This window comes from Cervus elaphus, chromosome 8 (genome assembly GCF_910594005.1).
Source record: "Cervus elaphus chromosome 8, mCerEla1.1, whole genome shotgun sequence".
NCBI lineage: Eukaryota > Metazoa > Chordata > Mammalia > Artiodactyla > Cervidae > Cervus > Cervus elaphus.
This window is the reverse complement of record NC_057822.1, coordinates 28,635,603-28,651,388: the sequence shown is the minus strand read 5'-3', so window position 1 is coordinate 28,651,388 and position 15,786 is coordinate 28,635,603. Positions and strand designations below refer to the sequence as shown.

At 44.7% G+C, this 15,786-nt stretch overlaps 1 protein-coding gene across 2 annotated transcripts; it reads left to right on the top strand.

The window, feature by feature from the left end:
- The first annotated feature begins 290 nt into the window (after positions 1-290).
- LOC122698700 (C-X-C chemokine receptor type 2) lies at positions 291-15,071 on the top strand. 2 transcript variants are annotated; one of them, XM_043910085.1, is made up of 3 exons: positions 291-362; positions 6,549-6,624; positions 12,375-15,071. In XM_043910085.1, the coding sequence occupies exons 2-3, from the start codon at positions 6,622-6,624 to the stop codon at positions 13,461-13,463; spliced, it is 1,092 nt and encodes a 363-aa protein (XP_043766020.1). In that variant the 5' UTR covers positions 291-362; positions 6,549-6,621; the 3' UTR covers positions 13,464-15,071. The 2 variants fall into 2 exon arrangements, with proteins under 2 accessions (XP_043766020.1, XP_043766022.1); XM_043910087.1 differs by having other exon boundaries at positions 306-362; positions 12,484-15,071.
- Positions 15,072-15,786: the final 715 nt, after the last annotated feature.

Sequence of the window (15,786 nt, the reverse complement as noted above, 5' to 3'; positions counted from 1 at the left end):
GGGAATAAGCCCTGCAGGAACACACGGGTCTGAGCCAGTGCAATCTGGGCTATCACTGTTGATGTGACTTCGTTTGTGCTCACAGGCTGGGGGTGCCCTGGGAAATTTGGGTGACATAATTATTTCTTTAAATCATATATCACTCGAATGCACCAACATACATCAGTTTTCTCACTCTGTCAGTTTATTCGGTGCTCAACAAAACGATATCAAGCACCTAGATGTGCCAAACTGTGTGGGATAGCTTTGGGGAGACAAAATTTCATATACATATAAATCCTTCTTTCAAGAACCTCGCAGCGTGGAGGAGGAAGCAGTCAAACTGATGATCATAAATCCCTGAAATTGATGCCATTGTAGAGGTAAGCCCGGGGATTCAGAGAAGCGCAGAGAGGGGTGGCAGAGCGTGGAGGTGACATCAGGGCTGAACTGGAAAGGAGAGAAGGCTGGCCGGCCCAGGAAGGTGGGGAAGAGGGAACAGGAACTGTGTGCCAAAGCCCAAGAGGAACCAGAGCAGCCGTAGTGGGGGAACTGCGAGTTGTTCCCTGTGGCCAGAGTTAAGTATTCCAGAGGGCATGGCTAGAAATAAGGCAGGAGAAGCATCAGAGGCAGGGGCACCAGGTGCCCAGGTCAGGAATTTGACACTGACTGAGGGCAACAGGGGTCCCTGAAGGGTTGTAAGAGGGAAAGAAGGTGATCAAACTCACATTTGAGGCAAATGGTTCTGACAGAGAGTGGAGGATGGATTGAGGGGGGAAGACTTAAGGCAGAGAACAATTATGAAACTAGTGATTTGGTCATGGTGGTAGCAGCAGCAGCAGGAACCAACAGTGCCAAGCGCCATTCTAAATGTTTTGTAAATATAGACTCATTTAATTCACATGAAAACCCTATGTGGTAAGTGCTCTAATTATCCCCATTTCACAGATGATGAAACTGAGGCCAGTAGGACACAACAACTTGCCCAAGGTCTACAGCCACTGACATTGCTGGGATCCTAACTCAGACAAATTTGCTCTGAAATTCAGAGGCGTCCCACGATGAATCCAGTAGCTTAGGCGAGAGAATAAAGCAGGGCCTAACATCATCAATGAAGACATTGAGGAGGAGATAATACAGAAAGATGTCAGAGAGATGGCCTTGGTAGAGAGGAGGAGCAAGGTGAGCCTGAGGGGCATGCCCGTTCCCCCATTAAGGAGCGGGGGCACCAATGTCAGGGAATTCAGAGACCAGTTGTTTTTTTTTTTTTCCTTTAGCCACGGACTTTATTGTTTGAATATTTGCAACTATTATTCTATACACAAATGTTAATTTCTTACAAAACCCTGTATTCCATATTGCTAGGTCACTTCACTCTCCATTTTATGCCATATTTCCATCAAAAACTATTTCCCTAAATTACAATGTGCCTGCTTGTGTGGTATTGTTCAGTTGCTAAGTTGTGTCCGACTCTGCGATGCCATGGACTGCATAGCCCACCAGGCTCCTCTGTCCATGAGATTTCTCAGGCAAGAATACTGGAGTGGGTTGCCATTTCTCCAGAGATCAGTTTTCTACATGTTGAGTTTGCAGCATCTGTGGGACCTCAGGGTAGATTTCAGGAAGTGGTTACATGTAAGAATTTGAGCTTAGAGAGAAGCTTAGAAGAGAAGCTTAGAAGAGAAGCTGAGAACTATAGGTGTGGGAGACACTGACCCAGACTGGATAGGGGCTGAAGCCAAGGAGGTAGGTGGGCTGGTTTAGGGAGAGCAGGGAGAGACAGGGACCAAGGTGGAGTCCAAGGAACATCCATATTTGAGGAATGAATCAAGAAACAAAGCAACAAATGAGACCAAAAGAGTTTCTCAGAGAAATAAAAGAAGAATGGAGTCGGTGGGGTGAAATGTTGCAGAGATCAGATAAGACTTGAACAGTATCCATTTCACCATAAATAAAGTTTAAAAGCATACAGCAGGTTGGGAGAAAATATTTTACCATAATTGACAATTATGAGACAGTATGAGTGGATAGGGTAACAGGTCCTTATATAGGACCTGTTAGTAGGTAATAGGAGAGTGCATGATAATAGGAGAGCACACTGGAACAGTCTTTTGAGGAACGATGAGAAGTATTTATGAACATTTAAACATGCACAGTTATGACCCAGGAAAATTGTACTTAAGCTACTGAAACATACAAATTCCCAAAGACCTACATCCAAAGATACTCATAATAATGAACCTAAATATTTACCTATAAGTGTTAGTAGCTCAGTCATATCTGACTCTGCAACCCCTGACAGGCTCCTCTGTCCATGGAATTCTCCAGGAAAGAATCCTGGAGTGGGTTTCCATTTCCTTCTCCAGGAGATCTTCCTGACCCAGGGATCGAACCCAGGTCTCCTGCATTGCAGGCAGATTTTTTTTTACCACTGTGTCACGAGGGCTTCATTCATCTATAAGGTAATTACCAAATAAATCATGTTACATCCTTGCCATGGACCATGATGTCATCACTGAAAAGAATAAGATGGATCTATATGGACTGATGTGAAATAGGAACATGATACTTTGTTAAAGTGAAAAACAATATAACTAGTTTAACACTATTTTAACTATGCATGGGGAAAAGTCCAGAAAGATACAGGTGATACACCTTTACACAAGATACAGGTGAACAGAGGGATGGAAAGGAATCCAATCTCACTTTACATGCTCTTGCATCACCTGTATTTGTTACAATACGCCCATTTTATTTTTATAATATTAAAACAGCTTTATTTAAGAGAAGGGTTTACTGGGTTTAGCAACTCTAGGTTATTGGGAACCTTGGCAAAAGCTGTTTCCGCAGCACAGTGGGAAGGAAGCTGGTTGCAGTAGGTTGAGCAGTGAACAAGAAGTTGATGAAGTGGATACAGCAGCTGCTCGCTGTGTTTTCAAGAAGTTTGCCTTTGAAATGGAGGCAAATACTTCTCCCAGGGGGAGAAGCAGCTGAAGGAGTCCTAGAAGTCAGAAAGGGGGAGAAAGACATATGCAAGTTCAGGAAAAGAGGTGGTTCCAGGAAAGAGAGGCAGAGGGAACAGGAGGCAAGACCCTCAAGATTATGAGAGGCAGTGGATCCCATGGGCAGGTGCAGGAATTCAAAAGAAGGAGAAGAAAGGGTACTTCTCATCATGCCCCTAAAAGGAAGGAAGAAAGTGTACACATAAATTCAGCACATGTGTCAGCTGGGCGCTGGGGTTGCTTGCATCTCCCTTGTAAAGAAGAAGGCATATTTTGAAAATGAGACAGAGATGGACTAGGCAAACCACCACCTTCAGACTCCTCTAGAAACCATTAGCCAGGAAGGTGTGAAACGTCCCAGTGCTATTACAGAATTGCTGGATAGAGCATTGACCTGCAGTCAGAGTCCCAGGACAGACCTCGTTGATCCTCTCTGGGGACACCTCCCCTGGTAGGCCTCCTCAACTTCCCCCTCGGCAGCCCTGGGTCAGAAGTTTCCACACAGAAGCTGCTTTCTCCTGTCTAACATCCCTGACAGCTACCAAGACCTGGGTCACCATGGAGGCATCGGTGGCTATTCCAATAGCAGCAGCAGTAGCGACAACACCAGGTGGGTGAGCAGTTTGGCCTTCGGGCAGCTGAGGACATATTCTGATAGAAAGAACTTGGAAACTTCAGTCTCTTCCTGTGAGTCCCCTGGGAACTGAAGTGATGAATTGCAGAAACAAAATATTTGAGTCTTCACTAAGGCAGCTCAGTACAAATGAACCTCCTACAGTAATAGAAATGTCCTACAGGACATCTGCACAATCCAATATAGTAGCAAAAGCAGAGACATTACTTTGTCAACAAAGATCTGTCTAGTCAAGACTATGGTTTTTCCAGTGGTCATGTATGGATGTGAGAGTTAGACTAGAAAGAAAGCTGAACACCGGAGAATTGATGCTTTTGAACTGTGGTGTTGGAGAAGATTCTTGAGAGTCCCTTGGACTGCAAGGAGATCCAACCAGTCCATCCTAAAGGAGATCAGTCCTGGGTGTTCATTGGAAGGACTGATGTTGAAGCTGAAATTCCAATACTTTGGGCACCTGATGCAAAGAGCTGACTCATTTGAAAAGACCCAGATGCTGGGAAAGATTGAGGGCAGGAGGAAAAGGGGATGACAGAGGATGAGATGGTTGGATGGCATCACCAACTCAATGGACATGGGTTTGGGTGGACTCCGGGAGTTGGTGATGGACAAGGAGGCCTGGCGTGCTGCAGTTCATGGGGTCACAAAGAGTCGGACACAACTGAGCGACTGAACTGAGCTGAGTCACATGTGGCCACTGAACACTTGAAATGAAAAACTAAATTTTTAATTTATTTTAATTAATTTAATTTTAAGTAGCCATATGTGACTAACCTCCTCGTTTTCCAGGGGACCACATGGAGGCCCAGAGAGAAATGACTTGTCCAAGCTCACCCTGATCATTAACAGCAGAACCAGGTCTGGAAAACAGTTCTGAATTCACCCCACCATCTGTAGGCCTGCGGTGGGCTCAGTGGAAATGAAATCAGTCTAATGAAAATTGAGAAGTAGGCTGCTTCTCTGGGAATTCCCTGGCAGCTCAGTGGTTAGCACTCCATGCTCTCATTGCTGAGGGCCTGGGTTCAATTCCTGGTCAGGAAACTAAAATTCCACAATCTCACGGTATGGCAAAAAGAAAAAAAGAAAGAAGTAGACTGGTTGGGAAATGTCAGATCTGGACTCTCCTTTCTACATCCAGTTGTCTGGAACAGAGAGGTACTTACAGGAGCTCAGAAACCTAAGGCTGGGATCCACTCCCTCATTGCGTGGACAGAATGCCAGATTTGAGGTCAGGTTTAAAAAAAAAGTCTTAAAAACTGCTTAAAACTCAGTTCATCTGCGTCACTCTAGGTAAGTTGCCTAACTTCACAGTCTCGGTTTCCTCATTCAGAAAATGCACATCTCACGCAGCTGTTGTGAAGATTAAATTATACAGATTCTGAAAAGCACTTTTCTTGGATGCTAGGCCCTCACAGGCACGCATCATTAGAGCTAAAGTGACGACTGTTATTTCAGGTTAAAACAAATTAAGATCTACCTGGAAGTCAGCCCGGAAAGCAGACCCTCTGCCTTCTCTTGCTTGGCAATGTAGCGGGAAAGACCCCGTGCTTTTAGATGATCAACTATTTCAGTAATAATAATACCAGTAGTAAATGCCAGCCCTGTGCTTTATATGTGTCTTAAGTGTTTTATAGGTAATGCTTCCTTTCAACCTCAGCTCAACCTGGTGAGTCAGAGTCTACCACTGAGCCTGAAATGAGTCTCATTTTACAGATGAGCAAACTGAAAATCTGAAAGGAAAAGTTGCTTGTCCAGAGCAGCTAGGCTAGCAGAGTTCTTCACTGCTGCACTCACGGCCTCTCTCCACAGGTCCTGGGTCTCTGTCTGGGTTTACCATCACCTGACCAGGAGTCTCTGGGTTCTCCAGCATAGTAAATTAAAGGTGACAGGGAATGTTTGCTGAATGGTTAAAATACTCAAAGGTTCTTTCCTAGGGGTAGGCAGTTAAGATGAGTTTTCCACAGGCTCTGAGTACCCTGTGGGCCCTGGGATGCCTGGGGCAAGAGGCCAGGATAACAAGTACCAGAGGGCCTGGGGTATCAATCACTGTAAGGGTAAGGACTTGGGAGGGTGTGGTGAATTAAGGTTCACAGCTCCACCTGAATTTATCCTTCCAGTTGTTATCAATAGCAAATGCGACAAAACATATGCTTGGTGTCATCTGTTTTCAAAAATGTATTTGAACTTGGGTGGGATTTTAACCCTTACCAAATGTCTTTCTTTCCAAATGAGATGGTCTCAGTTCCAAAGTTAGTAGCTACTACTGACCCAATTCCAAGTGGACAAACCAAGAAAAAATAGCAATGCCCTAAGAGATGAGCATGGTCAGAGAGGATGACTGGGGAGTGAGGTGAAAGACAAGAAGAGGTGAATGGGGCACCCATGTGGGGGTGGAAGTTCTCAAAGGGGCGTGGTGTGGAGAAGGAATTTATGAGGATTTAAGAACACCGGGGGTGTGTGGGGTGGAGATGAGAGGCCAGGGAAGAAAACCACCAGACGTGCCAAAGGCTAAAGCTCCATTCCTGGTGCCTTCAAGAGCTGTTCCCTTTAAGATGGGAAACATGTTGAAGAGCCATAGAACTGCTGGGTGGGAAGCATGGGAAGCCCGACACAGCTGGAATGCAGGGAGAAACAGGCAGAGCAGCTGAAAGAGCTCAGGGCTGCTGAGCTCAAGGCAAAGACGAGAAATCTGTGCCATGCCGGGCCAACTACTTCCTTTGGGTGGGCCTCAGTTTCTTCATCTGGGAAATAGAAAGATTGGCTAGGAAACCCCTTCCCAAAATGAACTCTTCCAGTTCATAAAATGACGACTAGTTGTCAAAGAGCTGACCTGGGAATTAATTATTCAAACTATCAGAAGCATCCCGCACCCTCAGGGGCTCCACCCCAGAATTGAGCAATATAATCCACCACTTACTTCCTCACTGTGTTCTCAGCACCGCCGCCCTTTCTTCAGTCAGACACATCTGCCTTTCCTGGAGGTGTCCCACAGGTGACAAGCCCAGAATCATGGTAAGTCTTGAAACACCCACCCCTCCAACCTTCCAGACACCTCTCTGTTCTCTGTCCCCCTTGACACCCAGGCTCCATTTTCCCCCTCCATCTATCCCCACACCTCTCAGTCTCTCCATTCTCTCCTTAGACCACACTGTCCTCAAAGGGAGAGCCTCTGTTCCTCTTCCATACCCCTCGCTCCAACAAGCACCTAGGGCAACTCACTGCCCACCCTCTTCTCTTCCTGCTCCCAGCCAGCTCTCCCTGCCTTGGCTATAATTGAGTCTGAGCCAGATCCTAGTGAGGCCCTCCTTCCCCATATTAAACCCAAATATGTGTAGATTCTATTTCTAGAAAGAATACTGGAATTGTATTCAAACAACCTGGACTTTGTTGCGTTATTATTGTGTTGCTGCTGTTAAAAAGATTGCCTTAAGTATTTGGGCTCTTCTAAGTATAAAACTTTTGTGAAATAAATTAGAATCATGCTTTCCATGGAGTCACTAGGGGGCTGGCGGTTTCACTCAGTGAGGGACTGTCCTGTTTGGTTACCAAGGACATAATTGGGTGGCTACCAGCAGGAAGCCAGTGAATTCAAGGACATTTGGTTTATTATTTCCTGTGAAGGTTGTTTTTTTCATCCTGGGTCTAAGGAATAGCAAAGAAAGCAATGCACGAAACATCAAACAATCGGAGGGAACTATAGCCAGGTTAAATTCAGGATATCTCAAGAAATCATTTTACAACTATGCTTTTTTGCAAATTCATTTATTTATTTTCATTGTTGGCTGCACTGGGTTGTAGCGAGTGGGGGCTGTTCTCTAGTTGCAGGAGCTTTCCATTGCGGTGGCTACTCTTGATGCAGAGCACGGGCTGTAGGCTCACGGGCTTCAATAGCTGTGACGCACAGGCTTAGTTAGTTGCTGAAGGGCATGTGGGATCTTCCTGGACTAGGGATCGAACCTGCGTTCCCTGCATTGGCTGGTGGGTTCTTAACCACTGGACCCCCAGAGAAGTCCACCACTGTATTTGATACATTGAGTTGTGATTTTTTTTTTTTTAAAGAAGCAGATCTGTGGACTGAAAATAGCATGTGAAGTCATTTACACCTAGTTGCAATTCTGGCCGCAGCACTGAGAGGCTCTGTGACCAAAAGCTGGTTTCTGAGCCTTGCTATGCCTGTCTGTCTGTAACTGCCGAGCAAGACCATGTACCTGCAAGGCACAAATCGGATCTCAAATATGCTTCTCCCTTCAACTGTCAAACAGCCTCACCAGAGACCGGTAAACTAAAAAACAAACAAACAACAACAAAACATTCCCCTCCCCCAGCCTCCCGTGGCTGGAGGTCATTGCCCTGGCCTGGTTCCCATTTCTGAGTTCTCTACCTTCTGTCCTGACTTGCGTGGTCACCCCCTGGTCCCTGAGGCTGAGCCTTCGTGTCTAGGAATGGGAGCTCGCCCATACACCTCCAGCCCATCTCCTGCACGGTTGAACACTGGATTATCCGGAATGAGGACTTGACTGTGACACATGCTTGGCTGTTGATACTGCTTCTGAGAGAGGCAGTTTCTGTGGCTGCCCCACCTCTGCCTTCTGTCAGCTGTTGCTTGTAAATGTTGGGTTCTCCCCTCTAAGGGCACACGCTCTCTGCATCCGTCACCACTCTCAAAGGTGGGTCTTCTCTTAGGTCATGTGTTCCCTGAAGAGTATCTCTGATCATCAGCTCCCAGAAGTGACCCACTTTGTGATTTCATTACTCCGGGCTTCTGAGAAAACTTGGTCTTGACCTTGGGATGGCAGAGTCAGTGGTTTCTCGCAGGTTTTGCAAGCAACACTGGCTGAGCCAGCTATACTAGTCACCTCTCTCACTACTGTCCCTGTCTCCTGGCCAGGCAGGGCCCCATCTTTATCATCACATCTTTTAGGTTCATGAACTGACTTATTCGGCTCTATTTGTGATCTCTGTGTTCTGAGAAGGCAATTTATCTGGCCCCAATCACTTAGCGGAGGGATACCATCTCAGGAAAGTGAAAGTTAAGAATTCTTTCACTCTAGAGGAAAGAGGCATTGTTTTTCTACTTTCTCCTAACCTCATTCTTCCTTTTTCGTTGCTATGTATGCTTGACAGTAACAGTTTCTTCTGCTAAAGAGGAAAGCTTCCTAGGACTTTCATGTTGATGAGGAGGAGGATGATATTACTGATTTAATATTTCTATTTCTTTTACACCTATGGTGTTGTTGTTGTTTATTAGCTAAATCGTGTCCAACTCTTGAGACCCCCATGGACTGTAGCCCGCCAGACTCCTCTGTCCATGGGATTTCCCAGGCAAGAATACTGGAGTGGGTTGCCATTTCCTTCTCCAGGGGATCTTCCCAACCCAGGGATTGAACCCACATCTCCTGCATTGGCAGGCAGATCCTTTATCACTGAGCCACCAGGGAAGCCCAATACACCTTTTTTCTTTTTTATTGAAGCATAATTGATTTATAATGTTGTGCCAATCTCTGCTGTTTAGCAAAGTTACTCTGTTACACACACATACACATTCTTTTCTACGCACCTTTGATTCATCTGTTGTATTTGAGATATAATCCACACATGATAAAATTCACCCATTTACAGTATACAATTCAGCGGGGTTTTGTATACAGACAGTCCCCAGCTTACAATGGTTCAACTAATAATTTTTCATCTTTGCAATGCTGCAAAAGTGATACACCTTAGCTAGAAACTGTTCTTTGAATTTTGATCTTTTCCCAAGCATGCAATGTACAATAAGATACTCTCTCATGATGCTAGGCAGCGGCCATGCAGTCATGAGAATAAATTCATGAAGTCTTTTGTCTCTGGCTGTTTTCACTTAGAATAACGTTTTCAAGGTTCACCCATGTTGTAGCCTGTATCAGTTCTTCATTACTTTTTATGATTGATTAATATTCCTTGTACCTGTATACCACCATTTGCATATCCATTTATCAGTTGATCGACATTTGAATTATTTCCACTTTTTGGCTGCATGCTGCTGAGAAGATTCACATACAAGTTTTTGTGGGGAATATATGCTTTCAATTCTCTTGAGCATAATAGGAGTGGAATTGCTGGATCATATGGTAACTCAGTGTTTAGCTTTCTTAACAGCTGTTTTCCAAAGCAACTGTACCATTTTATATTTCCACCAGCAGTATATAAAGGGTCCAACTTCTCCACATCCCATCACCATCATTATAGTCCTTACTATGATCATGCTAGTGAGTATAAGGTAGTTCCTGAGCCTTCTTATTTTATGTTCGTCTCTTTAACACTGGGTACCATGTTGAGGTGGGTTACAGACTGGCATAGAGACACAGGATGGCCATATCTTGTTACAAAGAAAGGACATGATAGTGATACAGTTTGTGGTTCAAAAGGAAGCTAATTCAGTAGCTGGTCACTTTAGTTTATTTCCTTTTGGAAAACTGGGATAATATTCCAGAGTGGCTGCAGCTTCCCCCTGCAGCAGGTTCTCTGCTACCCCCATAACAAGGGCAGAGCCCACAGAAGTTAGCTAGGGATAGTCTGCGGTGGGGTTGGGGGTTGCTGGAGAGGCAGGTTTGGAAGAAGGCATCCGGAGCAACACAGGAAGGATCTCCATCAGGACTGGAAAGCCACCCAAACAAGGATCATATGTCTCCACCTGCCTTCTCTGCTTCCTGCTGGCCCTCCTCCTTATGCTGGGAACATACTACCTTTCTCTGCTCACCCCTGCATGGCAGAATATGCCTGCTCAGAGCTCCTAAGACAATCCATTACATTTCCACCCATGTGGGAAAATCAATCATTCACCTGCTTATGATTTTTAATATATTTTTTCAAACTACACAAGTGTTCCCAGAGGAAGCCTCCCACATCAAAAGAAAAACTCTGGGTGGTACAATTTCCTTTTAGCTTGAGCATGCTGAAAGCCTATGCTGCTACCACTCAGATTGCTTTTCCAGAACATTTTGTTTTATTTTTTTCCAAACTTTAAACTTTTTACTTTGTATTGGGGTAATAGCTGATTAATAATGCCGTGATAGTTTCAGTGAACAGAGAAGAAACTCAGCCATACATACATGTGTATTCATTCTCCCCCAAACTCCCCTCCCATCCAGGCTGCCACATTGAGCAGAGTTCCATGTGCTATACAGTAGGTCCCTGTTGGTTATCCATTTTAAATATAGCAGTGTGTGTATATGACCTTCTGAAAGTCCCTAACTATCCCTTCCCCGCCACCCTGGCAACCATAAGTTCATTTTCTAAGTCTGTGAGTCTCTTACTCTTTTGTAAGTAAGTTCATTTATATCATTTATTTTTGTTTCTACATATAAGGGATATCATATGATATTTTTCCTTCTCTGTCTGACTTGTTTTACTCAGTATGACACTCTCTAGGTCCATTCATGTTCTTGCAAATGGCATTATTTCATTCTTTTTAATGGCTTTAGGTAATATTCCATTGTATATATGTACCACAACTTCTTTATCCATTCCTCTGTGGGTGGACATTTAAGTTGCTTCCATGTCTTAGCAATTATAAACTGTCCCACAATGAACACTGGGGTGCGTGTATCCTTTCGGATCATGTTTTTCTCCAGATACATGCCCAGAAGTGGGATTTCAGGGTCATATGGTAGCTCCATTTTTAGCTTTTTAAGGAACCTGCATACTGTTCTCCATAGTGGCTATACCAATTTACATTCACACCAACAACCAGAGCAGTTCTTCCAAAGTAACTTTCAGAAAGTTGGACAAAAGAATTCATCTCTTAGCTTTATAGTCAAGTTTTGATCTTTTTCTAGGGATCTAACCCATTTAGATTGCCTGCTTAATTCCCCAGATTGAAAAATGAGTAGTACCTCCTGTTTCTGACATTAAAATCAGCTTCAAGCTGTGGTACATATACACTATGGAATATTACTCAGCCATTAAAAAGAATTCATTTGAATCAGTTCTAATGAGATGGATGAAACTGGAGCCCATTATACAGAGTGAAGTAAGCCAGAAAGATAAAGACCAATACAGTATACTAACACATATATATGGAATTTAAAAAGATGGTAACGATAACCCTATATGCAAAACAGAAAAAAAGACACAGATGTACAGAACAGACTTTTAGACTCTGTGGGAGAAGGCGAGGGTGGGATGTTCTGAGAGAACAGCATTGAAACAAGTATACTATCAAGGGTGAAACAGATCACCAGCCCAGGTTGGATGCATGAGACAAGTGCTCAGGTCTGGTGCACTGGGAAGACCCAGAGGGATGGGATGGGGAGGGAGGTGGGAGGGGGGATTGGGATGGGGAACACATGGAAATCCATGACTGATTCATGTCAGTGTATGGCAAAAACCACTACAATATTGTAAAGTAATTAGCCTCCAACTAATAAAAATAAATGGAAAGAAAATAAAATAAAATCAGCTTCAACAGTCAAGTGCTTACCACCAAGGATCCAAGACAGCATGTTCTGTAGGGATTACAGGGGGAAGTTTCAACATTGGTTTGGGCAATGTCATGGAAAGTGATGAGAACCTCTCTGACGCTGAAAGAAACTACATGCTTTTTGTGAAATCATTCTTTCTAAATGTGTCTCCAAAACCTTAGAACTTTAGTGACTCCTCTAAGTGAAAGTTACTTCCGTGTAATATACAAGCTAACACAAAGAATTCCATCTGAAATGTACAAGCTGTTGGGCTTCAATCTGGGGAGATTTTACTGTGCAGTAACCCTGATCTCTCTTCTTTAGGCTGAAACAAAATATGCTTCAAATATGGAAGCATTTAGCTGGGATAATTACAGCGATGAAGATTTTGGCAATTACAGTTACAATACTGACCTGCCCTCTATTCTACCAGACTCTTCCCCATGTCGACCAGAATCTCTGGATATCAATAAGCATGCTGTGGTCGTCATCTATGCCCTGGTCTTCCTGCTAAGCCTCCTGGGAAACTCCCTGGTGATGCTGGTCATCTTATACAGCCGGGTCGGTCGCTCTGTCACTGATGTCTACCTGCTGAACCTGGCCATGGCTGACCTGCTCTTCGCCATGACCTTGCCTATCTGGGCCGCCTCCAAGGCAAAGGGCTGGATCTTCGGCACACCCCTGTGCAAGGTGGTCTCACTCCTGAAGGAAGTCAACTTCTACAGTGGTATTCTACTGCTGGCCTGCATCAGCATGGACCGCTACCTGGCCATTGTCCATGCCACACGCACGCTGACCCAGAAGCGCCACTGGGTCAAGTTCATATGTTTAGGCATCTGGGCCCTATCTGTGATCCTGGCCCTGCCCATCTTCATCTTCCGCAGGACCATCCACCCACCCTATTCCAGTGCAGTCTGCTACGAGGACCTGGGTGCCAATACAACGAAATGGCGGATGGTGATGAGGGTCCTGCCCCAGACCTTTGGCTTCCTCCTGCCCCTGCTGGTCATGCTGTTCTGCTACGGACTCACCCTGCGCACGCTGTTTTCAGCCCAGATGGGGCAGAAGCACCGGGCCATGCGGGTCATCTTTGCGGTCGTGCTCGTCTTCCTGCTCTGCTGGCTGCCCTACAACCTGGTCCTGGTCATGGACACCCTCATGAGGCTCCAGGTGATCCCCGAGACCTGTCAGCGCCGCAATGACATTGGCCGGGCCCTGGACGCCACCGAGATCCTGGGCTTCCTGCACAGCTGCCTCAATCCTCTCATCTACGTCTTCATTGGCCAGAAGTTTCGCCATGGACTCCTCAAGATCATGGCCATCCATGGCCTGATCAGCAAGGAGTTCTTGGCCAAGGACGGCAGGCCTTCCTTTGTTGGCTCTTCTTCAGGGAACACGTCTACTACCCTCTGAGACCCCTCAGTGGGCTCCTCGCTTCCCCTCAGCATCATCCCAAGCCCCATGTCCTCTGGCCAGGCACAGTCCCGTGTCAGGGCAGCTCCCCACTGTGGCAACAGGAAGTTGCTGAGGCCATGTCCCTCTTAGGCCCCCATCACATGGATAAGACAGCCTGTCCTGGGCCCCGCCTCTTGCTGTAATTGCCATGTCAACTGATAGAGCTTGGTGCATCCTACCACTGAGCCCACAGTGCTCTATCTTCTGGCAGACATCCTTTGAAGATATTCTTTTCAGTGATTACAAAAGGTTCCCACTATTGGGAACCATTAATGTAAAACGTTGGTTACTTGCCTAGCTCTCCCTTTCCTTGTCGGCCAGCAAAGTCTCCTTCCCTTGAGAGAGGCTGAAAATGACAGACACTCTCTTTCCAAGATTCCCTTAAGACAGGAGTGGCCATATCATCTTGTTCTGATTTGTAAAACTTAAAAGCAATAGTGTGCTGGTAAACCACTCTCTTGGGGAGAAAAAATCTTAATTTGTAGCATTTGCCATGTGCCATGGTGTATGTAAATACTCCCACCATAACCAATTTCAAGGGTGATGGTATTTAGCAATGAGCTCACAAAATCTAGAAAATGTAATAATCAACTTTCACCATCTGGTACAAACTGGTTTCAGTGCATCATTTTCTAAGAGGAAGTCTGCTGGGACCAGGAGATACCTGGGAAATATTCCTGATTTGAAAGAGAGAGAGTGACATATGCTTGGTTCTTGACTTTGAACATGGTTGTAGGATATGTTCTGTTGAGGCAGCCACTTTGTAACAATGAGGCAAAAAGTATACCCAACACACTTAGGCTGATGGAGTCAAACAATAAAAAGAACCTGATAATAAAGAGCCCAAAGTAAACCCACCATAAATAGTCAAATGATTTTTAACAAGGATGCCAAGACTATTCAATGGGAAAAGGACAGTCCTTCAACAAACTGTGCTGGGAAAATTAGATATCCACGTGCACAGAATGGAAATGGACCTTTACCTTACATCATGCACAAAAATTAACTCAAAATGGATCGAAGACCTCAAATGAGAGCCACAACTATAAAACTCTTAGAAGAAACCATAGAGGGAAAGCTTCATGTTGTTGAATTTGGCAATGATTTCTTGGATATGATGCCAAAAGCACAATTAACCAAAGAAAAAATAGTTTAATTGGACTGCATCGAAGTTTAAAACTTTTGTGTGTCAAAGCCAGACACAAATATTATGTTTCCCGTTATATGAAGTACCTAAAATAGTGACTTTCGTAGACACCAGAGGCTAGGGAAAAGGGAAATGTGGGGAATTATTCTTTAATGGGCCCAGGATTCAGTTTGGGATGATGTAAAGGTTCTGGAGATGGACAATGGTGATCATTGAACAACAACATGGATGTACTTAATGCCACTAAGCTGTACATTTTAAAAAGGGTAAAATGGTAAATTTTATGTTAGTATATTTTGCCACAATCAAAAACAAACAAACAAAAAAATCTAGTTCTAAAAAGGCAAACCTGATACGCTGGAACCACCTACCTATAACTTCTCAAGTGAGATAATTAAATGTCTATTTTGTGTAAATTACTTTTAGTTGGGTATTTCATTACTTGCAACAAAAAGCATCCCAAGTGCTACAGAGAGGTCGGGCAAGGGTAAGCAGAGGTCCTCAATGAGGGTCTTTATAATAAATAAATCCTTTTGCTGTTTATGGGGTACATGGAGAGAAGGTCTAAAATCAAGATGGAGACTGGTACTTCCTCCTTCTTCTTCCCCAGCCCAAGCCTCCAGCTGCTGAACACATATTACAGAAGGAAACGTATCCTGGGATCTTCTTGTGCGTCTTATCTCCTTGGGTGAAACAGTAGTCAACAGTGTCAAGGGTGGGACTTAGAACTGCCTAGAAAGTCTACCAAATCAGCTGGATTGGGTAGCCGAAAGTCAGAGGGCTCTCCTGAGGTCAGCCATCGACTCCCACTTTGAGTTCCCCTTCACTCTCTCCTCTCTCCCACCCAAAACACACACATACACACCCATCATTCAGGTTTGACAAAACGCCACACTCATGCAGAACGGGAAAATGACTATGTCACCCAGACAAAACAAACAATTGAACTCATTTCTTCAACGGTATTAAGAGCCTACTGTTCCAGAGCTTTGGGTAAAGCAGCAATCAAAACAGACTGAGCCTCACACTGCCACAGCCCCTGTTCACAGGGCTTGACTCTGAAAGGTCTTGGGTGGGAGGGGCTCTGGCTCCAAGCAGCCTGCTAAGCCAGTAAGGAAGCAAGGGGAACTAAAC